This window comes from Bicyclus anynana, chromosome 14, assembly GCF_947172395.1.
Source record: "Bicyclus anynana chromosome 14, ilBicAnyn1.1, whole genome shotgun sequence".
NCBI lineage: Eukaryota > Metazoa > Arthropoda > Insecta > Lepidoptera > Nymphalidae > Bicyclus > Bicyclus anynana.
The window spans coordinates 8100005-8127089 of record NC_069096.1 but is presented as its reverse complement, the minus strand read 5'-3'; the positions used below and the strand labels follow the sequence as shown (position 1 = coordinate 8127089).

The following is a 27085-nucleotide window of genomic DNA, read 5'->3' as shown; positions in this document are numbered from 1 at the left end:
TCACTGCTGAGCTCGAGTCTCCTGTCTGAATGAGTGGAATTAGGCCAATAGTCCACCACGCTGGACAAATGCAGATTGGCAGGTTTCCTCACGATGTTTTCCTTCAACGTTTGAGACACGTGATGATTAATTTCTTAAAATGCACACAACTAAAAAGTTGGAGGTGCATGCCCCGGATGGAATTCGAACACACACCCTCCGGAATCGGAGGCAGAGGTCATATCCACTGGGCTGTCACGGTACATGAATAGGGGGTAGATCGATCTAATTCAGGAACTTTATCGTTACGTTAAATCGCTCACTTGAACTTAGCTAGTTATCCAGAGTTAACGTTTGAATGTAATATTTTTATTACTGTTAATATCTGTATGTTATTTCGAATACAAAACATGTATCAATGTCCAATTAATATGCACACAATTTTCCATAAATAAATTATATTGTATCCAAAATATTTCAGATTGAAAATCGTTTTATGGAAAAATTTGTCTGCATAAAATACGTTATAATTTTTGATAACTTTTTTTTATACAGAATGTAAAATACAAATGATAAAGTAATTCAGAAATAATAGTATATGTGCCAAATTGTAAATTTCTAATGGTGATCGCACATTACAGTTGTACTATAGGGATTTTTTTTTCATTAATGAAAAATATGGTGCTCACTGTCTCACGGTAATGGGCGATCAGACGAAATCTTATATTGTATAGAGAAATGATATTATTTTGTAAATTTTCATTATTTGTTTTGTCAAAACAGCTAATTGAATAATTATTGTAAAATTCTGATCAATGATTGATATTATAATGGAGTATCTCGAATATAATTTATCTCTTATACACAGAAGACCTCAATTTTTGTTTAGTTTATATAATAATAAATAAATAATTCTTTACACAGAGAAACGTCACAACATGTATGTAATAAGGTGTAAATAAATTTTAAGTTTATAAATGTATACACCTGTAATTTTTCGTTTTATTTTGTCCTCGTTTTTTTAAACTACACCCAAATTAGAGTTGTATTTGAAGTGGTCCGAAGAGCCGATGGATGTTGGAGTCCCAAAGTGCTGGAAAGGCAACTACATCAGAAAGCGCAGTGTTGGTCGAACCCCCACTTGGTGGATTGAGGATATCAAGCTAGTTGCAGCGAGCCTCTGGATGCAGGCGGCTTAGTCTTGGTCTTAAGATAGGCTTTTGTTTAGCAGTGGACGTCAAACCATGAGTTCAAATCATAGAACTTACAGCTCGTGCACTGTAGCGAGGTGCGGGTGACAGTTCATTTTACTCTTGAAAGTTTGTCGCGATTCACGATAATAGTATGATAGTGAACGTCATATGACAACTGTCACCCGCACCAAGCTACAGCGCACGAACCGTAAGGGCCCTCGCCCACGGCGACTTTGTAGCAATGCGCGTTTAGCAAATGCGCGACTGCATCGCTACAAAAAGTCGCCTATATGAATTGGATATAACCTTAATGACTTATAATCATAAATCATAATAAAACAACTATAATTTGCAAGGGTTTTTTCTTTGATAATTAATTGTATTGGCTGGTTGGAGGAAATGAGATTCAAGGCCACAGCGTTAGGATTTAGCGCTGTCTGTTCTGTACTCAAGGCAGACCTGAAAAAAAAACTATATAAGCGTAGGTAAAAAAAAAATCTACGGTTTTGGCTGGCCAGAGGGTTATTTGAATTAGGAATTACTATTTTTGACATTGCTGCTAAAAAGTACCTATCTACCTACTTGGATAATCGATAGCTAATTTCGGCTTACAAAGCAACATTCGTCAACACTTCACTTTTGCCTAGACTGGTATCTTATTGATCTATTTACGCTAAAGGTAAAGATTTAACATTCTAGTAGTAAGTAAATATGTTGCCTTAGAAAAACCTGTGAGGACATATCTTAAAGACTGCATTTTCACTTAAAAATTAACTTCACGTGAGTTCTCAGCCTAGCCCTAACTATTACCTATATGTATATAGGTAGGTATGTGCAAACATGCTCGACAAGATGAACTTTGTTCATTTATTTTATACCTACTTACATCATACTTACGTATAAAACTATTATTACTACTACTATTAACAAACGGCTAATCATAAAACAAATGTCTCTAGTACCTAATTAATAAGTAGGTATCTATTGTCATAAAACATACGATTTCGCCGTTTGCATTCCCTGAGCGCTTCGTTAAATGCTTCACATTCCTGCAAGTTTTCATGGTTTGTCGCACACTGCAGGAACTGGGATATTTCAAACGCACAGGGACCGTTGGGCTCTTGTCCCAGTCGGTAATCTTGCGGTAGTGAGTGCACTACCTGCTCCCGGCGACGACCAGTAAATACACTTGATATAGCCTCCCCGGCTAGGTGACCCTGAAATTTAAAGTTTTAATTAAGTAGGTAGGGGTCATGCTGGAATGATAGACCCCACCGCAATGTTGTTCACTTGGTGGACTGACGACATTCAACAGTTTACAGAGAGACGCCGGCGGTACGAGAATTCATAAAAGATGCCTATATCCAGCAGTGGACGTCCATCAGCTTATAAAACTTCATTAAAATGAAATGCCATTCCAGCTTCCGTTTTCTCTACCACCTAAAACAAGCAAGCGTATCACCGTAGGTACCTACGTGTTAAAAGCCTTTTTGCTTAGGTACTGTACTTAATTACCATCAGACGAGGTGGTCAGCAAAGCGCTAACATGTTTTCTTTTTTAAACAAATTAGCCCTTGACTACAATCTCACCAGATGGTGAGTGATGATGCAGTCTAAGATGGAAGCGAGCTTGTTAGGAGTATAATGAAATCCAGACTCCTTTCGGTTTCAACACGACATCGTACCGGAACGCTAAATCGCTTGGCGGTACGTCTTTTTCGGTAGGGTGGTAACTAGCCACGGCCGAAGCCTCCCACCAGCCAGAGCTGGACCAATTAAGAAAACCTCAATCGGCCCAACCGGGGATCGAACCCAGGACCTCTGTCTTGTAAATCCACAGCGCATTCCACTGCGCCACGGAACCGAGGATGTGTAGAAAAAACACTGAATACAGTCATTAACAAACAGTTTTGTAATTAATAACAGTAAGATATTAACCATGGTGGTTCCAAGAGTGACGCCTCCCGCTATCGAAGCAGCATCCCTGAACATTGAGGGGCGAGGCATCGGCGTCACCACGATCTGTGGAGGGTGTGCCGGGGCATGCTGGTCTGCGCGCGAGTAGCGGGAGCGACTACTACTGCGGCTGGGACTGCTGTGTGATCAATCGATCAATCAATCAATCAATGAACTAAGATGGCCATATTTATTAACTTAATATAGCAAAATGTATTCAACAAACTACTTGAAAATAAGGTGGACCTAATCACAACTACATAAAGTTCACTTTATTTTGTAGTTGTAATTATGTCAATCGATCAATCAATCAGTGGATGAACAAAGGTTGCCATATTTATTAACTTAATATAGCAAAATGTATTCAACAAACTACTTGAAAATAAGGTGGACCTAATCACAACTACATAAAGTTCACTTTATTTTGTAGTTGTAATTATGTCAATCGATCGATCAATCAATGGATGAGCAAAGGTTGCCATATTTATTAACTTAATATAGCAAAATGTATTCAACAAACTACTTGAAAATAAGGTGGACCTAATCACAACTACATAAAGTTTACTTTACTTTGTAGTTGTAATTATGGTAAAGAGTTTCAAGGTGATTGTTAACGCCGCCTGTCTCTTGGGTGGAAGTAGGAAGGCTTCTCTTGTTATAGTAGGAATAAAAAATAAGATTTAACTTAAAGAATTCCAACCTGTTGTGTATTTTTAATAATTTAGTAGGTATGTAAAGTCGCACAATAGTAGGTATATATACCTTACTCTACATATCTTCAATATTATTGACCATGTGCGAGTACGCTAATATAACCAAGTCACAAGGTTCCTACACCATCTAAACCGCTCTTCAGTTTGTCTAAGTCGTTAGTGTATTTTCAGCACTGACTTTCCAGTAAGATTTATAGGTATGTATCTAACACACCTGCGATTACATCTGCTGCACATATTGAACAGCTTTTAATTGGTATTTATTTTCATAATGGCAATTTTCTGAAACCAGTTTACCTAACTTCAGAAAATGTAATCCATTATGAGTCACCAGCGAAAGATATAAAATTAGTTGTGTTATAAAAGAAAACAACTTATTAATGGTTTATTGTCTTTTATTTATAATTAAAAATATTACTAGAAATGTAAAATAAACAGGAAATTTATTTATTACTAAATTACGTCATTGTAATAAAAATAAATCTACTAAAAAAATTTAATGATCAACATCTTTATGATAATTGATAATTAACTAAATTGAGGATAAAAATTACTCGGTAGGTGTCTCATGTTGAAAAAATGGAACGTTTGCATTCTGAGGTAGCCTTTAAAGCTGTTAACCCTAAGGGCATATAGTTTACGTAACAATGATAGAGATTTGTAGGATACAATCAACATATTGTATGGTACAATATAGAATATGATATATAGTGTTGCTTGAGACACCTAAGTATCAGCTTGTTTAGATGTGGTTGTTCACTTTGCATTGACGCAGAGCCTCATTAAAGCCTTCGCATAGAGACAGGTCGTGCTGTTGTTGGGCGCACTCAATGAACTGCTTGATCTCCCAGGCGCAAGGTCCTTGGGGTTGTTGTTGTCCTTGGTTGTAAGCTGGCTGGGCGGGCTGGGCTTGCTGTTGCTGCGCAGGCTCGCTGCTTCCTCCACTGAACATACCAGTCAGTGCACTACCAGCCACATGACCCTAGAACAATAGAGGGATTTCTTTAAAGTATGGTTTCACAAAGTGCTGGAATGGCGACCCCGCACTAGTAAGCACAGTGTTGGCCGACCCCCCACTGGGTGGACTGACAACATCAATTAAGTCGCAGGGATTCGCTGGATGCAGGTGGCTCAGTATTGTGATGTTTGGAAGTCCCTATAAAAGGCCTATGTCCTGCAGTGGACGTCCATCAGCTGATATGATGATGATGATCATGATGATGGTTTCACAAATGACTATTCTTTAACACTAACACCAAAATCTCCATGGTATCTGGGCAGACTCAATACTGAGGGGTTATGGGTTTGATTTAGACCTATTGGTACTAATGCCCACTCGTAAGACAAGATAATCTTTCTGACTAATTGGAGGGGACCAGGATTATTGGTTATAATTTAATATTATTATTATTAAATAAATACATGCTTATTAATTAAATACATGTTACAAGTAATCTTGGCTCATTCATCATAAATAAAACTCAGATCTCTTTGGGAAAAAAAGGTTAATTTGATAAGACTTATTTTGTTTATTCAATAAATAACCTAAGAGACATACACATACAACACTTTACTAACATACACTTTACACTAGAGATATACAGTAATATACAAGCTATAGACCCGCCCACAAGTGACCATACTAAATAATTATGTTGCAACTATGCGTTACTTCCACCCAATGGGTCCACAGATATCATTAAAGCAGGTCATCGCCTATGACACACCTGTGATTAGACAGGAGTATGGAACAGCCACTTTTCAGATAGCTAGGCAGGATTATTTAATTAATTAAATATTAATTAAATAATCTATATAATAATAATTTTTAATATTAATTATATATTCAAATAAGTAATAAAGTGCTGCCATACTAGACTGCAACAAGTATTAGAGGGAAAATCTAGTCTGTGATAATTAGAGTAAAAGACGTCAAAGTGATATAGAAATTTCTTGAAGACCTGTTGAGCCATTACATCATGAAGAAGTAAACAAGTAATTCTTTTCACTAATCAAGTTATAAACAACATTCATGCTATGTCAAAATTATATAAATAATTAAATTAAATAGCAGTATCTACAAATCTAGAGTTAATAAACATGAAATAATGTGTATTCAAATATCAGCTTTGTTGTATTAAAACCAAACTTTAAGAGAACTTAAATAATTTCCAGGAATAACCCATATTACAGCAAAATAGTAAATTCCTATTGAGATTCCTTTAAAATTTAGAGTAAACAATTAATTTTGGAAACTTTTCTTGTATGTTTACAATAACATTGCGCAAATCATGTTTACACACATACATGAATGTCAAGATAACGTCAAGACTCATTAAAACACGTGAGTCGTGACTCGTCTTGGATTAGTGCCAACAATGAATAATATAGAATATGAAGACAATAAAAATAATTGATGAAATATTAGCATTATATTACGCAATTTTATTTTTTTATCCTTGAAAACTGCTTAACTAAGCCGCTTATAATGTAAAAAAGCAATGTTTTTGTTACGTAACTCGCTAGATACATACCACAGCTGAGCCTACGGCAACTCCACCGGCGGTGGCTGCCATTTGGCCAAACAAAGAAGGCTGCTGAGGCTGCGCAGTGGCCATGGCTGGGGTTGACGGAGGAGCATGAGCTGGTACATTGCTTCGCTGTGGTGGAGGAGCCGCAGCTCTGAAACAAACCTTTGAGGTTATCCATTGCAATATTATAACGTACATCTACATTAAAACATATTGATCACAATTTTTACCTTCGCTGAGGAGCTGGAGGTGGACTTGCAGATCGTCCTCGTCGAGGCATTTTTTTTTTCAAATATATTTATCACTTTATAAATGCGTTTGATCACTGCTCTCTGAAAACGACGTCTTCTATCGATTACAAAATTTTCACTGACAAATTGTTAATTGACAAATGACAACGTTATTTTGACTTCGCCCGATTTCTAGAATGTGTCACAAACGTCAAATGAAGGTTTAATTATAGAACGGCCTCTCGTTTTTTCTCACTCTTTATATAAACTTTAGAAAGGGGCAGAGCTACCTACATTAGCCAACATAATAAAAATTATGTCAACAGTCACAGACAAAAATACAGGACTCCCGAGTTCACAGAGGTTAAATAAAGATATCTCTAAGAAATCTCTATGGCCAAAAATATTGTTTCAGTCTGCTAAGAATATGAATTACCCTTAATTTACTTTATTAATGAATAGTAGATTCATGAGCTATTTCTAATTATTAATAATCCGAATAACATAACTAAATGTACAAAAAAATGAATACTTATAAAAATCATTACCTAGGTCTGCGGGAGGGCATTGCACTGATTTTCAATTTTATAATAAAATTAAATTTTCTTATAAGACATCATGATTCAATCTTTTAAAACTGTCAGTTAGTAATGGTTTATTTTTAAAATATAAAAAATCGGCAACTCAATCTTACGAACCAGTTACAAACCTTTTTTTTCATTTGACCGTACCTTAGACCATTAAAAAGAAAGGACCTGCCTCGTAAACCGTTACCCCTCTGTCAAAGATCAATAATCAATGATCAAACGCGTCTATAAAAACTGTTGCTATAGAATCGATGTTTCATTGTTGTAATCATTTTCGTCGTGTAAAGAGCTCCCTAAAAATGCCGGTTTGTGTAGTTGAATGCCATAAAAAACAGCCAAAAAAGATGGAGTAGTGTTTCATTTGTAAGTATTTCTACCATAATTTTATCAAATTTGTAATAAAAACGATTTCTAAAAAGAATTGATCCTTTTGACGGAACAGCAAAAAATCGATCAAGTAATCGAACATTCTATATATATATTCTGTGGATAATCTAAGCGATGTGTTGTTTAGTCTGTGTAAAAATTACGCGTGTGTATATTACGAGTCAATTATATATATATGTGTAGTGGACACAGAATGTACCTAATGGTGTTAAATGTTTTCGATGTGTGAGTTTACCTCGTCCCCCTCAAAAAACGACAGACATTTTTATTGGTAAATTTGGGTGCGAAATAGGTCCTTTCTTTTTAATGGTCAAAGGACCGTACTAATCATTTTATAGTTAACATTTTTTAATAGATTAAAACAATATTACATGAGTTGTTTAATACAATCTTAGTATCATATTATTAGACCTAAATATGCAAATGATCATTACAAATATTAGAATGTGTTTTTAAACAATCGACTTGGAAAATTATTCCGTTTTAGATAAAATGATACTTTAAACCATAAATGTACACGTAAATAGGAACGTCTTATTTTTTGGCGCGATTTCTCTGCAACTTCATGATTCGCGCGTGTCGTACGCTGTCAAATTGACATTGTTGATAGCCAATCATAGCCATTCAATTCAACAGTTCATTTTTCAGTCATTCAGTCAAGTCAAATCAGTTAATTTTGGACCGCGTGACTGTCATTGTTGCTGTTAATACTAAAGTCGGTATTAATAAAAAGTTTTATTGAATTATAAGTGAAACTGGGATATTTTGGAGCCGGAATAACGATGAATGTGTATATTATGGCCGGATTTACCGTACTTCTATGTGTAATTCTACACTTCATATACAAGACCATCTTCGGCAATAGAAAATGCGATGTGCAAAGTGATGAAACTGAGAGCGTAACAGGTAGGATTATAAAACTTTTGTTTATAATTCAAACACATAAGAATTCTGTTAAAAAAATTGGTACAAATTGTAGTTTAATAATAGTAATTTTATTCTGGTGAATACACTTAGAACCGGTTGATACTTTATTTACGAGAATATAATAGTTAAAACCGCATGTCGATCTAGCGGTTCTCTTACCACATGTGATTATTATGTACTGTTAGCTGCCAACTTAGAAACATAACTGTAAATGATTGCTACATAATATAATAATGGAACTGTTTAATTATAAATTACGGTTTATAATATTTTGTATAAAAGTTCTATAATAAAAATAAGCATTTTAATAAAGGATAACTCCCTCTTATCAAATTTTAATACTATAATAATTTATATACTTTACAAGGTTATTGAGATTTAATACAAAAGTAATACATTAATAGTAATACAAACAGTAATACGCTATATCTTATCCCTGTAGGAAAACAGAAATAAAATATAGCGTTAAGCACTTGGGGCTAGTGTAGCTTTCCAATAGTGAAAGAATTTATCAAATCGGTTCAGTAATTCAGAGCCTATTCATAGCAAACAAACAATCAAATCTTTCCTCTTTATAATATTAGTATAGCAGAATAGCGATACCAGTATTGTTACAGTTATACTATTTTTGAAAAACCTTTATCTTGATGTAGTACAAACAGCCCTGTCACATGCCAGACTTTACACCTCAACTATTAATTTTTTTTCTACTAAACTAACTAAAAATTTCAGAAGACATTGTACAATGAAAGAACATTATGTATCCGGAGGAGTGCATACATTTTTTAAGTAGGGTAGGCACCAGCGGCGAAGAGTTAATGCAAGTCGATTCCCGCCGGGTTACTTTTGAGAATCCATGAATTGTTGTACTGTATTATATTACACTGTATGAATTTCCTTTTCTTTGGGACGGTTTTCCTTCATCTAATATCCATCCTTCGCCACTGGTAGGCACAAGTACATTTGTATCAATGTAAGTAATGCACGCTCCTGTGGTTACCCAAACTTGACTCTTGATGACTCTGAAGGTGAAGTTGCAGTTGTAAACATTACCGGATTAAGGCATTTATATTATTTTCAAAATACTTTTCTGTTTGTATGCTTCGAGTCTCTGAAAGTACCTACATAATGGATTACTGTGTTACATTATGTGGGTACTTTCAGAGATTCAAAGTCTTGAGCAATATTTAAATAAAGCACAAGTTACTTGGTGAAAATATAGATATCCAATGGTGAAAGAATTTTTAACAGTGAAGTTGTTTTTGAGTTAGTGAATAGTAGTAAAGTTACATAAACTATTCCTGTACAAATCACAGGCATATGCAATTAAATTGAATGTTGAATTATAATATATATGGAATATGTATACAATTATATTATATTATTCAACATTCATGACATAGTTATATATAACAGTTATACATAACTATGTCATTGGAATAATCATTATTTGTACAATTGCATAGAAAAATGTTTTGCAGTTTTTGACATTGACAAGTATCAACTGAACAAATAAAATTTGAAATGAACATAACAATATAACCAGACTGTGACAGGTGCTATGATTCATATCATTAAGTATATTTAAATAAATTATTATTTTAAATATAAGCCCTTATGCATTATAACCAAGTTTTATAAATTAGAATGATAGTTCAAACATGCTGGTTGGGGCTCTCTTGTTTAGTTTAGTTTTCTTCTGACTTGCATCATCAGATATCATCTATCTATCTATCATAATAATCACACAGATTAATCAATAATAGGCAGACGGAGTGCACTGAACATCTCAGTGTTGTAGCTGCAAATACAAAATTGAAAAATGAATACAGTAATTTTTAATATTATTCATGAAAATGACATGTTATTATTTTGAAATATCATAAAATCTGTTTACAAAAACTAAAGAAATATTATAGAGTATTTTTGTATTGATTATTAAATTAATTTATGTAATTGTTTCAAGTGTTAAATTTTGAAATAAAAACTATGAAAAAAGTTTGTACCGTTAGGTTTAAGTGGCTTCAGTACACTGCTTGTAAAGATTCACTCTGGTTACTCTGTAAATAATCATTAAAGATTTATTAGATTGATTAGATTAAAGATTTGCAAGTAGGTATACCAAATTAGATTCGAAATGTACATCAGGAAATGAATTAGGTATTAAAAGAAAGCTTAAAAAATAAAAAAGCTTACAAAAATTATTTATTGATTGTATGTAATTTAATGTTTATGAAATAGCACATTTCACAATAAAACAACATGAACTTTATATTTATATTTTCTATCTAGTCATGGTCAGTAACATGGTCATGACAAGACTATGGAATTTTTCATCAAATGAAAATGTTGGAGAAAGTTTGGCATAGCTATTGAGCCTGCATTTGTCATTTTTCATGGAAAAGGTAGGTATCTTAACATCCAGCAAACCATCAGTTGTAAAACTGTGCTAAGAGTGGGTATAACAATAGTAAAATGGACAGGGATTGAACTTGTGACCTCTCAATCTAGAATCAGATACCCTTTACTGTGGAGTGTGGAACAGTTACTTGTCAGTGTCAATTTCAAAAGTTGTATTGTATGTAGCTAGAACCAAATACCTAAATAAATAAATGTTAAAAAATAAGCATCAACTCGCCAAATGTGTTTTCTCCTAAAATTTCACTATGAATCATATATTGTTTGGCATCAAATTGAAAAGGCGAGGCATTGGCACTGGATAGCTAAGTAGGAGGTACTCAAGTGAAAGTAAATTTTGAAACATTCACAGATATTATTGTAGTTCAATCACAGGTACTTTAGTTGAACTGAATATATAAGAAACATACATTATATAATCTTATCAAACATTTTGTTAAATAATTGATGTATATTAAGTAATAATTACTATAAGTATGTCGAAAAACAAAAACAAATACTTCAGTGAACAAAATTGTATGAGTACTAGACTTCTAATTAAAACACCCTTAACAATTCAGAACATAGACAACCTTAACCTAACTCGATGTTAACTTTCAACCTACCCCTATCCTACCCCTACCTATCCCTACCCTACCCCTACTCCTACACTACCCCTACCCTACACCTACCTTTCTGGTTGATTTTTTACACCTTGTGTCCGTAAAACCCAAATATCTTACGAAACCCTATTTTTTCCAAAATAAAATTAAGCCTATGTTGCTTGTTGATAATGTACCTTTCGAAAGGTAAAAGAATTTTTAAAATCGGTCCAGTAGTTTTTGAGCCTATTCATTACAAACAAACAAACATACAAACAAAGTTTTCCTCTTTATAATATTAGTATAGATAAAAAAATAGAGCTTATTGCTATGACTACATGTAGAAGAAGTAACTATACTTCTTGTGGGACCATTACTTTTGTATAATTGGTATTCTAAAGTATCCTGTTTTTTTCTGTACCCTTGGCAATGGATATTTAAACCTTTAGAATGATTAAGTAGGCGAAACAGCATAACAGCAAAATAAACAAACTTACTATTTCATTGACAATCATAATAGGTATTGTAGTACCATCAGATATACGAAGAAAAAGTATAGGTATACTATCATCTGCCTAACTATTAAATAGGTTAGTATTAAATAGGTAAGTACCTACAATATAATTTAAAATAAACATACGTACAGCCGAACATAGAACATCCTCCTTTTTCGTTTCCGAAGTCGGTTAATTAAAATAAAATGAATGGATATTAACTAATACATAGTACTACACATTACATAAACGATTTTATCTATAGTTTTTACTACGCCGAATGATAATAACTCGTGCACCTATGTAAACACGCGATAATTATTTCGTAATTTGAAGGCCTACTCAGGTGTAGTGTGATTTTAGATTTTGAAGAATTTATGATTTTTTTTTTCTTGAAAGAAAGCATTACGTCATTATCGTCAGTTCGTTTCATGTAGGATGGTGCGGGTGACAGTTCACTCTTGAAAGTTTGCCGCCATTCACGATAGTACGTATTATGAACGTCATACAGACAACTGTCACTGTACCCATGCTATCTGAAAAACAATTTATATACTATACTGCAGCTGTAAACAGTCGTCATCAACCCATATTCGGCTCACTGCTGAGCTCGAGTCTCCTCTCAGAATGAGAGGGGTAAGGCCAATAGTCCACCACGCTGGCCCAATGCGGATTGGCAGACTTCACACACGCAGAGAATTAAGATATATCTCTGCGTGTGATCATTCCTCACGATGTTTTCCTTCACCCATTGAGTCACGTGATATTTAATTTCTTAAAATGCACACAACTGTAAAGTTGGAGGTGCATGCCCCGGACCGGATTCGAACCCACACCCTCCGGAATCGGAGGCAGAGGTCATATCCACTGGGCTATCACGGCTGAAAATTGAATGTCTCTTAAATATGAATCGAAAATGGTACAGTTCCTACCTCACTGTGACTAAGGAAAAGGCTTGACTTCAGTGCCTAATGAATCCTCTATCTATTTAGCCCATTGCAATAGCTAGACTATTGTCAGCAAATTGAGAGTGTCGTCTGAACGAAAAGCCTTAAATTAACTTGCGGAATTTGTTAGAATGAATTCAGTCTAACGAATATAGTCAGATTGTGTAATTGCAGACTTCTGTTTATAATAATGCTTAGGATTTTACAAAATGACGAGTAAATAAACTTCATTTGAATTAGGGGGCGTTCATAAATTACGTGAGATGTTTTAGGGGGGGAGGGGGTCGAGTCAAATCTCATCTAATCTTACGTTGGAGGGAGGGGGGGTCTCGGCAAATATCACGTAATTTTTTTTTCTGAATGAAACAAAAAAAAATATACTATTTTGGTCAATTTAATCCAGATTGTACATGCTTAAGATTAATCTTAAGCGTGATCGTAATACGATTAAGATCATTTCCTAATTCGTTCTAAAAAAAATAATTTCATTTATACCTCGACGTTATACATTTACTGACTGTCCAATCACCATCCCTCATGAAAAAAAATGTAAAAAATATATATTTTTTATTATACTTATAATTAAACTCTCAGCAATATTGATTACTAGTCTTAACTAGTCGTAAATAAAAACACGAAGCAAATTTTCTTTTCTTTTTACAATAATAATCTAACACATTTACGTAAGAAACCCACATTTTGAAAAATCTCACGTGAGATTGGGGGATCGGGCGAGGGGGTTGAAAAAAATCTCACGACATCTCACCAAGGGGGGGGGGGGGGGAGGGTCAGAAATTTCGAATAAACACCTCACGTAATTTATGAACGCCCCCTTAGGCTATTTTTTACATATTAATTAAATAAAAACTAAGAATTAACAGTATATTTTTACGAGTAAATCAAGTAAATACAACTGACAAATTCAATTCGTTCAAACACTTAGTACAACTAAACGTTTTGCTTCGGCGTTTCTGATCCGAACTACTGAAGTGTGCAAAACCCTTCCGGCACCTGCTTCCTGGCACGTACTCGTATGATTGGAACACCTTAAAGACGAGCGAGTAAGCTATTTGATATAGTAACTAGCTGACGCCGCGCGGATTTACCCGCGTGGTTCCCGTTCCGGAGGAATACGGGGATAATATATATAGCATTCCTCGATAAATGGGCTATCTAACAGAGAAAGAATTTTTCAAATCGGACCAGTAGTTCGTAAGATTAGCGAGTTCAACCAAACAAACAAACTCTTCAGCTTCATAATATTATATTATATTATATATTATGTATATTATAGATTATGCAATAATTAAAACCTAAAAAACGAAGAAAAAGAGAAAAAAAATCATTAGCGGGTAGTAAAACAAACAGCATAATTATTATCGTGCGAGTTTACTACTGATGATGGTTTTGATATTTTTTCACTGTTTAAGAGGCCTCATCCTCTATTCTCGCGTGCCTATTACTACAATGGCAACCATTCCCTTCAGCCTGGTTATTATGTATCTCAGTGTACCACTCATATAATCAGTCACTACGTCGTTTTTCATCGTATTTTCGTTTTTGCAACTGTCTAACATTGTTTTTTCAACGAAATTACATAATTATCGTCATTTTACGTAATGTTACATTACTATAGTAGTGGAAGCAGCAAGTATTGACGTAATTTTAACAAAAAACTAGTATTTACCTAATTTCGTTGAAATATTCATGTTAGACGACTGTTACAACAAAACACCATTGCCATTTGATGTAAAATGGCGTAGTAAGGTAATTTCGTAGATAACATAGGATGATCACAAAAACGAAAATACGACGAAAATCGATGTAGTGACTCATTGTTTGAATGGTACACTGAGATACATAATAAGGCTGCTGGTTGGAATAGAGCAAATGCTGAAAATTCTACTTAACGGAGAAGAGAACTGCAAAAATAACCAAGTACCTCTCCGAACAAACTCTGTTTCAAAGAGCTACTACAAATATTAGTCACCAGTGAAATGCAAGCCTAGTAGGTATATAAAATATTTAGATTAGAGCCTCAATAGCTCAACGGTAAAGTGGTCAGAGATATAGATACTAGAGAGTTTTCTTAATTCTCTGCGTGTGTGAAGTCTGCCAATCCGTATTAGGCCAGCGTGGTGGACTATTGGCCTAACCCCTCTCATTCTGAGAGGAGACTCGAGCTCAGCAGCGAGCCGTATACGAGTTGATAATGATGATGAAAGTGGTCAGATTCATCACCGAGTGATGAGGTTCGATCCCGGCCCCGTTGGACTGTTATCGTACCTACTCCTAATACAGTCTTTCCCGACTAGTTGGAGGTAATGGGAATATTGGTCATATTTAAAACATATGGCAAATATTCTTAAAAAAATCATTTTTTTTTTCTTTTGCATTGTAGGTGCTCTGACGGAGCCAACATCTGAATCTACCACAGCCGAGAACCGACCAATCGGAAAGAACAAGAAACGAACAGCATGGAAGGGAAAAAACGACTTCAGCCATCCCTGGCTACTCAAGAATCTCAAAGGGCATCCGGGCACGGTTCTTCTCATGGATTTCTCTGCGAATGGGAAGTTTATGGCCGCTACCTGTAATGGTAAGTTTCTCAAAATGTTCATTTTTATTCCTACCTTAAGGTGAACTGTGACTAATCAATGATAATTCATTTATTATTTAATCCGATAAATAACTTAATACGATATTATAATATTTCATTATATATGTATGATTTATTGAATGCAAGTATGGCTCCTGGATACAAAAAATTCAAATCTTATCTTAATTGAAAGTGCATTTTTAAGTGTAACATTGACCACGCGTGTTTCTCACCAAGTTCGTGAATAAAAGAAGTCTTGCTACAAATTAATAAGTTTAGATATAAAATAGAACCTATCAGTTCTGACTATCAAGTATTTACCTTATTATATACTATACAGAACGTTGTTTACTGCCTCTTGATAAACAAATTAATTACAGGCCGTGTTGCACATTATGTTTATATTTTAAATAGAATTTTGATATAATTATTGATGAGTTCATGATAAAGATGCTTGGAAGCCGTTGGATCAGCTTCCACCTTCAAACAGGAAGTAAAACTATAAGAAATTGTAATGTTGTCATCAATTGTAAATTATAATATTGTATGAATTTTTTTAAATGAGCAACTGTTGAGTTTCTTGCCGGTTTCTTCTCAGCAGAACCTGCCTTCCGAACCGGTGGTAGAATCTTTAAAAATAGTCAACTAACGTGTCAAAAGTGCTTGTAAACTGAGCCTACTTTTTTTTTATATTTTATTGTCATTATCTCCAGGGGCCATCCATGCCTTGTAGGAAGTGGAAAATTTAATTTTCCTCATCCTACATTTTGTATTTAATTTACTAATTCTGCAGATAAGGAAATTCAGGTAGGAAGTCGGTTACTGTGTACTAAGGCAACATAACATAATTAAAGCAGCGGTGAAAGATGTCATTAGATAACAAGACGGTTGATCGAACGCTTTCCGATAGTTCCGTCTCGCTTGACTTGTGTTGCTCTGGTGTGTGTTACGTTTGTTAACTGACTTCCTGCCGCTGAGCGAAAACGCTCAATTACGCTCGCAACTAACGAAGAGAAAAGTGATTTATGCTGATTGCATATTGCAACCTGCGCCGCAAGCCCACGCGTCTTGTTCTTCAAGTTATAAAAGTTTGCAAGCAAAAAAACAAGTAAGCTTTGGGCTATATCTGCAATGTGCGATCAGCATTGGGAATATAATAGTATAGAAAATTAGAAGTCTTGCAAAATAGTATACATTTCTGTTTTTGCTTCACATCCTATTACATTGCACAACTTGGTCTTTCCCTATTTTATAGTTGTTATAAAATATTACAGCTTTAACGTCTTAAGTTGGATGTTTTGTAAGACTTTTACTTATATTAATTATATGGCGCTGATTTGCTACATATCATAATATTATAATGTTTATTGCTTGAACTTAATAAAATTACGCTTATAAGACACTTTCTCGTGCAGTTATTTTCATTTCATAGGTACTAATTATGCTCGCTTTTGACTACAATCATGCATTCATGTCTGATGGAAAGCAATGTTAAGGTCTATGTTGGAGCGCGTCTAGACGATGCCTGTTTACTTATCTTGATGAAGATATTTACTAATATTCTTTTAGTTGTGCTTGTCCTTTCAATGCGAAACATCGATTGGTGTATTATGGTTTCTTACTCTTTTTGGACGTAAAAATTAATGAACTTACGTAAACTTTTCGTTTGGTCAAGTTATGAATTGATTAAGTTTAACGTATTTGTCAATGAGTAAACGTTCGAACTTTAGTCTTAACCAATGTACAATTTCGACTTACCTTTATTAATTTTCAGTAGTGAATAGCGAGAAATAGTCTCAAATATAACTATCAATTTATCTCGATACTAACTTTAATTTTGATGCTTAGAATTCGTTTGGAAGTTTGAGATAACTGCACGAGAAAGATTAATTTATAATTTTTGGTGATATTTACTGTTATGTGTATTTTAGAGGTCCGTCGGTCAATGTTTTACCAAGACCAGTAATATTATTTTTAGTGACTATACCTAATAAATAAAAAATAAAATAATCTTAGAAAATTCTTGATAATAGATTTACATGAATTAGTTACATAGATCACATACGATTCTGAGAATCATAGTAACTTAATATTATTTTGTAAGATTTATTACGTTAATGACGTACTTTCTAACAAAACCGGATGTATTTCCTTAGCCGATACTAATAATGCCGGCCACAGACGATCAAGTATACCTACAGCGCTGCCTGCGGCGAGCGTAGGGATGTGGGTGGGAAAAAAATATATTTTTCACTGTTCCACCCCATAGTCGACCGCAATAGGCCGACGTAAGGTAGCAGATTCGAGGATGATTAGGTAGATTCTATTAAGATATTAGATATTTCACGTGTAAAATATCTGATGCTAAGTTTGTCGAGAGTTAAATAGTAAAGTTTTATTACAAAATATTATAAACTATTTTTTTGACACTTCTACATTTTTAGTTTTCGAAGCGTAGCGTTTGTGTTTGTAGAAAGAGAATCAATGTGACATGGCTAAAGACCGAGAAATGTTAACAAATATTAATATTTCGGAGGAAAAGCAATCTGGCATCGCATCTCATCTCATTGTCGATAAATTTCGTCATCTCAACCGGTGAACGTCCTTTGCTGGACACGTATGTTTTTTACGCGGAGACGACATACAGTAGGATTGTCTTTCATATAAGATTTTTCTGTAGTTTTTTTTATTCATTGACATGTTACTTAGCACACTACAGCGAACTCGCCTGATGACAAGTGACGATGCAGTTTAAGATGGCAGCGAGCATAGGTACTTGGAAGAGGTAATTTAGGTGTACCTTTTAGAGCTGTAATTGAACCTAGGGCCTCTGTTAAAAGACAGGACAGACAGGCTTATTACCAACTGTACAAGAGAGGTCGTAAAAAAGTATCTCTTATAAATGTTTTTACATATATGGTGAACTATTTCATGCAATGGAGTGGAAATGAATTACCTTACTTACCTTACTTACACACAAACAAATTAAAAATGAGGGTATAAATCACTAGTCATTTTACACCTAATAATAATTATAATTAACTTGTTCTTAAATTAATGAAAATAAATTTGATTAATAAGCTTAGAACAATTACATATGGTTAATATACTTTAGATAACATTTTACATACAAACCATACATAATTTAAATAAATAAGCTATGAAGTGACATGTGTTTTCTACCTTTTGACGACCTCCGTGGCGCAGTGGTGTGCGCGGTGGATTTACAAGACGGAGGTCCTGGGTTCGATCCCCAGCTGGGCCGATTGAGGTTTTCTTAATTGGTCCAGGTCTGGCTGGTGAGAGTTACTTACCATCTTACCATCAGGTGAGATTGTAATCAAGGACTAACTTGTAAAGAATAAAAAAAAACCTTCATTTCTAATTTCTTTGTTGGTAAACAGTACTCATCAAGAAATGCTGTAGTATAGGCCGCGTTGTGTGAGACTTTTTTCTTTTATCTGGCATAGTACACTAAGATGTAGAATTTCTCTAGCATGTGTTATTAGAGTTCAAAGCTTTATTTAGTGACCCATAATTTATCTGTGGGACGTAAAATGTTTTCGAATATTAACGACAACGTAGGCCATTCACATGCCTGTCTAGTCGTAGCCCATTTGAAATTATGCAAATACTGACAGTATGTAGGTATATTTAATAAGAAGTTTTTACCGTTGGATTGGATATGTGAGGTCATCGCCAGTTGACTATACTTTTACGTCTAGAAATGTTTTTCTATACTAATATTATAAAGCAGAAGAGTTTGTTTGTTTGGTCGAACGCACTAATCTTAGGAATTACTGGTTCGATTTGAAAAAATCTTTCAGTGTCACATAGCCCCTTTATCGAGGAATGTTATAGGCTATATATTATCCTCATAATCCTACGGGAACGGGTAGCATGCGGGAGAATCCGCGCGGCGTCAGGTAGTATGTATTAAACCTAAATTAAGACATCGTGAGGAAATCTGCATACTTGAGAATTTTCTTAATTCTCTACGTGTGTTAAGTCTGCCAGTCGTCATTAGGCCAACGTGGGTGGACTATTGGCCTAACCCTTCTCATTCTGAGAGGAGACTCAGCAGTGAGCCGAATATGGATTGATAATGAATGAAAAGGCCTTTTGTAGGAAAAAAACCAAATGGACAATGATGGAAAAAATGCAAATGGCGTTATATTAGATTCCGACCCAGTTAGTAATCCGTTGTAGACTAAGAGCCCGTGAACTCCAGACCTTCATTTTATATAAGCTGAAAGTTTGTCAGCTCATGCTCTTACCATAAGTAAGTACGGTGTAATTTTTTATGCTTTCCTCGGGATAATATGAGAAATTATATTCCCAGTCGCCAGTCACTTAGTTTCGCGGCAACTCTTCGAAAGACAAACTTTATTTAATTTGAAACTTCAAGGGTAGCGAATGGTTGCCATGAAGCTAAGTGTCTTACGAATGGGGATAGCATTTCTCATATTATGCCGATAAAAATATAAAAAAAATTATACTTAATACTTAGGTTGATCCTTGAAACCTGCTATCTCCCAAAGCCATCGCGGTCCAAACTTCATAGTTGGATACGGTAATCATCTTTAGTAGGAGCATGAGTTGACAAACTATCACTATTCTCAGGGGCGTAGTTACCGCCGTATCAATGATACGGGGCCCACGGATTACAGGGGCCCCTTACGTGTGATAGCAAAAATTAGTAAAATTAATTCCCCAATCTCACATAATCTGGTGCATCCCGGAGAAAAAAAAAACAAAAAAACTGCAGTTTTTACTTCAAAAATGACAAAAGTAAAAAAAGTTTACTTCCCGGGTTAACCGTGCGCCAATGAATGTTATACGCCCTAAAAGTTGAAAACATTCTACATAATAGGTTAAGTCACTGTTATATATTTTTAAGCGACTTCCAAAAAGGAGTTTCTACGTTCGGCTGTATGTTTTCGGTTTGATTTCAGGGTGATCCCATTTCTTTTCATGTGCCAATCCAGTGTTGTGTTTTAATTAAAGCTGTTTCTGAAAGAACCACAGAGATTTTGTAAACGGGTTTAATTAAAACATCACTGGCTTGGCACCGCCTTCAAACTGATCAGAAGGTAGCACATAGGTAAGATGTTATTTATTTTGCTTTTTGGAAGTCGGTTGAATTTTTTTTTAAATTACGAAGGTCTGGCTGTCGCTGGCTCTCCGTCTATTCGCAATCCCGGGGCCGCGGAACAGGGTCGCAGACGTTTCGGGCGAGGTGGCCGACCCCGCGGTATCGTGACGATCATTCCGGTTAGATCTGTCGCTTGACGTCATTTATATGTTGCATTGCAACTAGAGCACGTAGCGTCGTTTTTTCATGACCACAGTGAATTTTTGACTCAATTCTAACGATTACATGATGAGTTTTTGCTGATTTTAGTTGTATTGATTGGTTTTATATTTTGCGGACGCTCGTGACTTCGCCCGCCCTTAGACCTCCTTAATCTGACCCTCTGGCTAATTCCGTTCTTAGCGAACGTTTACTAATTCTATACGTCAAGCGGTTTTCGATGCGGAAAACAATATTGCCTTTCCCTTGAATCAATCGCATTAAAATCCTTTCCGTAGTTCAAAATATCTTATGCATAGGTACAGACGGCCAGAAAGCGACTTTGTTAAGATTTATTTATTTATCAATCGACTTCAAAAACGGAGGAGTTTCTCAATTCGACGCATGTTTTTTTCTTTTTTTAATGTTTGGTTACCTCATGACTTCGTCATTTATTAACCAACTAGCTGACGGTTTCACCCTCGTGGTTCTCGTTCCCGTAGGAGTCCGGGTATAATATATAGCCTATAACCTTCCTCGATAAATGGGCTATGTAACACTGAAAGAATTTTTCAAATCAGACCAGTACTTCCTGAGATTAGCGCGTTAAATCAAACAAACAAACAATCTCTTCAGCTTTATAATATATTAGTATTAGTTTAATAGATATAGATTTTGAAAATTCTTTTTTGTTTTATTTTTGTGTTAAAATCAAAATAACTGAAATACGTCTTTGAAGTCGTTTCCATTTTTATGTAAAAAAAAGATTAAAATAACTAAGTATTTTCACACATCTCGTCTTAGCTATAGACCCAACATTACTAAATCGTAGTAAAGATACTGCAGTAATTAGTTAGAACTTATTCACTAATTACAATAGTTTCCCAACATTATTGCTTTAGTAAGCAAACCTCGAAACTGGAGTTAGCGATACTCTGTTAATTTGCATGGTGTACAAGCCTGTGTTTTGTAATTTTTCCTTCAGTTGCCAATTGGTCTTTATACAATACTAAAACAAATGGGTTGATGTAACAAATCCTTACTATAAAGCAAACTACACTGTTCAGTCAAATCGTCCGTGTGTTGTGTCCGTGACTCCGTGGCTGGTGGGAGGCTTCGGCCGTGGCTAGTTACCGCCCTACCGGCAAAGACGTACCGCCAAGCGATTTAGCGTTCTGATACAATGTCGTGTAGAAATCGAAAGGAGTGTGGATTTCATACTACTGCTAAAAAGTTAGCCCGCTTCCATCTAAACCGAAGGGAGTGTAGATTTTCATCCTCTTCCTAATAAGTTAGACTGCATCATCACTTACCATCAGGTGAGATTGTAGTCAAGTGCTAACTTGTAAAGACAACACAACAGATTTTAATGTGGTTTACAAGAATATGTAGCTTGATTTGCTCCGTTAAAGGCGATAGTTAAGTTATTAGTAGATGATTGTTACGACAACCGTTTCTATAAAAAAATCGTCACTTCTAGTACCATATATAGGTACCTACTTCAACTTATTTATAACGCGTTTAGTTACATAGCTTTTAGGGTTCCGTACCTCGAAAGGAAAAACGTTACCTTTATAGGATTACTTTGTTGTACGTCGGTCTGTCAGTCGTCTGCCTTTAACGAGTGGAGACATTGAGTTAAAATTAAAACCATATACTCAGGTTCTACAGTCCCTTGAAACTGTAAAAAAAAACTTCCAAGTTCTCGTAAAAACTGAAAATACAGAAGTTATTTAGAGCGTCAAAATAAGATATGACCATTTATGCCGTTAAAACGTATATTTCGACACTCTCAAGGGAATCAAAATTAATAGGTTACTTTCCGTTGATTGATAAAATTTATGGAAAATAATCATAAAAGTATGCTTTTACAATTAAACCATAAAAATATAGTAAACAAATTTAAAGTATACGGATCCCTCGGTGGGCGAGTCCGACTCGAACGTGTAATTTTTTTTTATTAAATCTGCCACACCCATCTCAGGTTAACGGTTATGTCAATCATTCCATCAGACGGCGCCATTCCTTTCCGTAAACTAGCGAGATCGAGAAAATACCTAATCTATATTGATAAAAAAAAACCGGAATAATTGTCAGGTCGGTTACCTTATCGTAGCGTCTACGACCTTGTTGATCCTGATCAACTTTGTGCTTATTTAAATTATATCCATTGCGTATGACCAATGATGTTAAATATTGTTAGATGTGTTACAAGGTCATGAAAAATTAGGCGCTCAAAAGAGGAAATTTCCACATCTTAATGTTAGTTGTGGTCAACAACGAACGTTATTTAAACAAATAATACCTAAATATAATGAACAATGTCAAGTTGTGTGTTCAGGAAGTGTAAAAACTATATATACATAAATAAATAATGGAATTAAAGACAAAATTGTGCATGTGTGCGCTCAGTTTTGTAAACTATTATTCGGATCACTTTGCAGTGCTTTTGTAGGGACGTAACCGATCTATAGTATAAAATTATCATTGGGTATGACACTAATAAATCGCTATAATGGATAAAATTATATCAGTTAACTGTTATCAATTATGATTTATGATCATTATGGTATTAGGCTATCTGTGATCCCAACAAGCTTTTATGGTTAGTAACAGTAAATTACTTTAATAAAATTATATTGTAATTTTTCTATAGTACATAACCTATATTCTATACTAATATTATAAAGTGGTAAATTTTGTGGTATTGTAGGAGATAATTTGTGGATCTACTGAACCGATTTTTAAAATTCTTTCACCACTCGAAATCTACGTGATTTGTGAGTGTCATAGACCGTATTTTATCCCTTTATTCTCATGGGAACGGGAACTACGCAGGTTAAACCACTGGGAGTCTGCTAGTAATAGTATAAAGAAGAGCCTCATTTTTACTGAATTATCTGAGCTTATTAAAACACAAAGATTTCCCTTAGTGTATATGTGACATTTTATTGTTTTTGTCAGCCTATGGAGATGCTCCTATCATAAGTTTGTATATGCATACCTAAATATGTATAATGTAAATTAACACAAAATTGTGCTTGTGTGCGCTCAGTGGAGTCGCTAAATTCCAATCATTTGCGGTGATTTTGTAATCACGTAACATATCTATACTACAAAATAATCATGGGGCTAGGCTGACGAACTTTTACAGACTTCATAAAATGTTGATTGTCTAGCTACCGCAGGCTCTCGTAGTCTCTCGTTCTATAATAACAAATCTGAATTCTTCATAAGGACATTAACGTTTTTAAGATGACTCAGAAATAAATTATATTTTGTTTTTCCTCTTCTAAATTGGATCTGAATTTGCCATGCTCGTTTCGGGTGAAGGACCGATATATCCACTTAGATACCGTAAATTGTAAATTTATTTACAAAGAATTCTCGGTTGGGTATATATTTTGCTCGTAATATTTGCAATGCAAATAAGAAGGTATGTGTATACGATTTTTGGTCAATATTCGTTATTAATACGACGTATTGTCTGAGAAACTGTTAAGCTAATCAATTAGTTTTAATACAAACATTGCTGTTCGCCTCAATATCTCCATGGTAATGTGGCCGGACATTACCATTAAAACATCGTGAGGTAATAGGTTCGAATATCACAGGGAAATATATAAAAATTACGCTCTATACTTGGAAGGTTTAGTCTGAACCCTTGAAACCTTCCAAAGCTGGTACGGTCCAAACGACCATAGCTGCCTACTCACATATGGTAGCAGTATTCTTTGTAAATGAACACTTGCCATGTGCCATTATGTCTTTTAAATAAAATTAATTAATCATCATCATATCAGCCGATGGACGTCCACTGCAGTACATTGGCCTTTTGTAGGGACTTCCAAACATCACGATACTGAGCCACCTGCATCCAGCAGCGAATCGAGCGAATTTATTTAATTTAAAATTAATTAGTCGGAAAATACTGTTTTAGGAGTGGGGATGGCAATAGTCCATCGGGCGGGGATGCATACATATACATTATACATATTTTTTTTATGTTTATACTACTTCTTCGATTTCGTCCCTTAGAGCCTCTCTCTCTCCCTTCCCTTAGACCTCCTGAATCCGGCCCTCTTGCAAAATCCATTATTAGCGGACGTCTACCAAAGTAAACTATGTCTTTTTATCATCTTTGTGCGACAATTGGTTTTCAAGATTCAGTGCTGACCTTTAGCATTTATATATCTATACTAATATATATAGCTGAAGAGTTTGTTTGTTTGTTTGATTGATTGAACGCGCTAATCTCAGGAACTACTGGTCCGATTTAAAAATGTATCGAAGAAGGCTATAGGCTGTATATTATCCCCTTACTCCTACGGATAACGAGAACCACGCGGGTGATACCGCTCGGCGTCAGCTAGTGTATTATATTTATTAAGATTTTAAGGCCGCGGTGTCTAAATCTGTATTTAAATTTATAAAGAACCATGTGATTTACTGTTACTACAAAAGTTTTTGTATCATTCATACACTACCTTACAGATTGTATAACATTGTATAACAGTGATTAGTGGCAACAAAGTGTTTGCTATGGTCGGCCGGAGTCGAGGACGTTTGCCCTAGGTCTCGTCGCGTCACGGTCACTACGGTTGATTGGTCCGCTGTATGCCGTGCTGGTGATGATACTCGTGACTTAGTTTACTGCGGTTTATGTGGCCACTGTTGCCAACTCTACGTATCATACGTGGTCACTTGTTATCTGCAGGCGCCGTGTGAGCATTGTACACGCAGTAATACTGTGTTCCGGTCTTATTTTTTTTTTTAGATTGGCTCGCGCTTGACTACAATTAAGTGTGATGGAAAGCATTAATGCGGTCCAAGTTGGAGCGCGTTTGCCTAGAAGATGCCTCAAGCAAACTAACAGTCGAATACATAGACGTTGTAGGGGCACCCCCAGGGGATCATTCACCCGCTGAGTGTCAAATTCTCAAACAAATAGAGGGTAAATTCGACACTCAACGGCTGAATGAACCCCCGGGGGGTGCCCTACAACGTCTATGAATTCCACTGTTAGTTTGATTTAACTTTTTTTGAAGGTGTTTAAATTAGTGTCTGGAACACAAACGTCGGAAGAGCATTCCTAATTTTGCTGTCCGAATAAGGGATGATAAAATGAACATGGCTAAAACAAAAATAACGTGTAATGCTCATGTATCGCTCCACCCAGTTATAGTTGAAAACGTTGCACTCGAAATTGTAGGCGAATACATATACCTGAACATATGGTCCAGTTAGGTAGGTCCAATTTCGAGAAGGAGGTGAACCGCCGAATCCAACTCGGCTGAGCCGCATTCGGGAAACTTCGCGATATCTTTTCGTCCGATATTCCTCAGTGCCTGAAGACAAAAGTCTTCGAACAGTGCGTGTTGCCAGTGATGACCTATGGTTCCGAGACTTGGTCGCTAACTATGGGCCCCATAAGAAAGCTCAGAGTCACACAGCGGGCGATGGAACGAGCTATGCTCGGAGTGTCTCTGCGTGATCTAATCAGAAATGAGATCCGCAGAAGAATTAAAGTCACATAGCTCAACGTGTTGCGAAGCTGAAGTGGCTCGTTAACCGAAGAACTATTGAGGCCTATTAGAATACCTATTCTGAAAATAAAAGTCACATATTAGCATTATGTGCAATATTTCATTGAACATTTAAATATGTAGTTTTCTTTTTGTATTATTAAATGTCCTTACAGCTGCAGTCTGGTCATTGACTGTTATATATAAGTACATAAATGTTAGTAGGTGAGTGTCCTCAAACAGCACCTTAAAACAATAGGTTTATAGAACTTAACATAGTATAACATACTTAGTATAAATAATTGTATTATGACCTACAAATAATAAAAGAGTTAGTCACCATTGAATTACTCATTTAAATAATTACCGTAGTTTTAATTTATATAAATGAATATTCAATTACATATTAGATATCATCAATCACTTGTACAAAACATGTGTTTACCTAATATGTGAATAGAATAAAAATACCAGTATAAGTATGTAAATAAATAATAAATAGCACCTACCTACAAGATAATACGTTAATTTTATATTATTTTTATTTTATATGTACTAGGACCCGCGTGAAATTTAGTTTTTCAGAAATCCCTCTATAACCGTGGATTTTTCCGGGATGAAAAGCCTATGTGTTAATCCAAAATAAAATCTATTTCCATTTCCAAAGTTCAACAAATCGGTTCAGTAGTTGCGGCATTAAGGGATAAAGAACATCAATACAAACT

General features: G+C 35.1%; 3 protein-coding genes across 4 annotated transcripts in view; 1 reads left to right on the top strand and 2 right to left on the bottom strand.

The window, feature by feature from the left end:
• Window positions 1-1551: 1551 nt before the first annotated feature.
• On the bottom strand, window positions 1552-7249 carry LOC112044437 (coiled-coil-helix-coiled-coil-helix domain-containing protein 10, mitochondrial-like). Its single transcript, XM_052885496.1, has 4 exons — window positions 7151-7249; window positions 3111-3267; window positions 2173-2389; window positions 1552-1631 (listed from the first exon to the last, which is right to left on the bottom strand). Exons 1-4 carry the CDS (start codon window positions 7168-7170, stop codon window positions 1621-1623), a joined length of 405 nt encoding a protein of 134 aa, XP_052741456.1. The 5' UTR covers window positions 7171-7249; the 3' UTR covers window positions 1552-1620.
• LOC112044438 (coiled-coil-helix-coiled-coil-helix domain-containing protein 10, mitochondrial) lies at window positions 4216-6769 on the bottom strand. The gene is made up of 3 exons (XM_024080284.2): window positions 6603-6769; window positions 6376-6523; window positions 4216-4823 (listed from the first exon to the last, which is right to left on the bottom strand). The coding sequence occupies exons 1-3, from the start codon at window positions 6650-6652 to the stop codon at window positions 4584-4586; spliced, it is 438 nt and encodes a 145-aa protein (XP_023936052.1). The 5' UTR covers window positions 6653-6769; the 3' UTR covers window positions 4216-4583.
• Window positions 7250-8202: 953 nt separating the features above from the next.
• LOC112044436 (transducin beta-like protein 2) overlaps window positions 8203-27085 on the top strand; it is a 157582-nt gene continuing 138699 nt past the window's right edge. Inside the window, exons 1-2 of one of the 2 annotated variants that reach the window (XM_024080282.2) lie at window positions 8203-8482; window positions 15345-15542. In XM_024080282.2, coding sequence (XP_023936050.2) covers window positions 8359-8482; window positions 15345-15542 — 322 coding nt within the window. In that variant the 5' untranslated portion in view covers window positions 8203-8358. The remainder of the gene's footprint in view (window positions 8483-15344; window positions 15543-27085) is intronic. The other variant, XM_024080281.2, reaches the window with a different exon arrangement.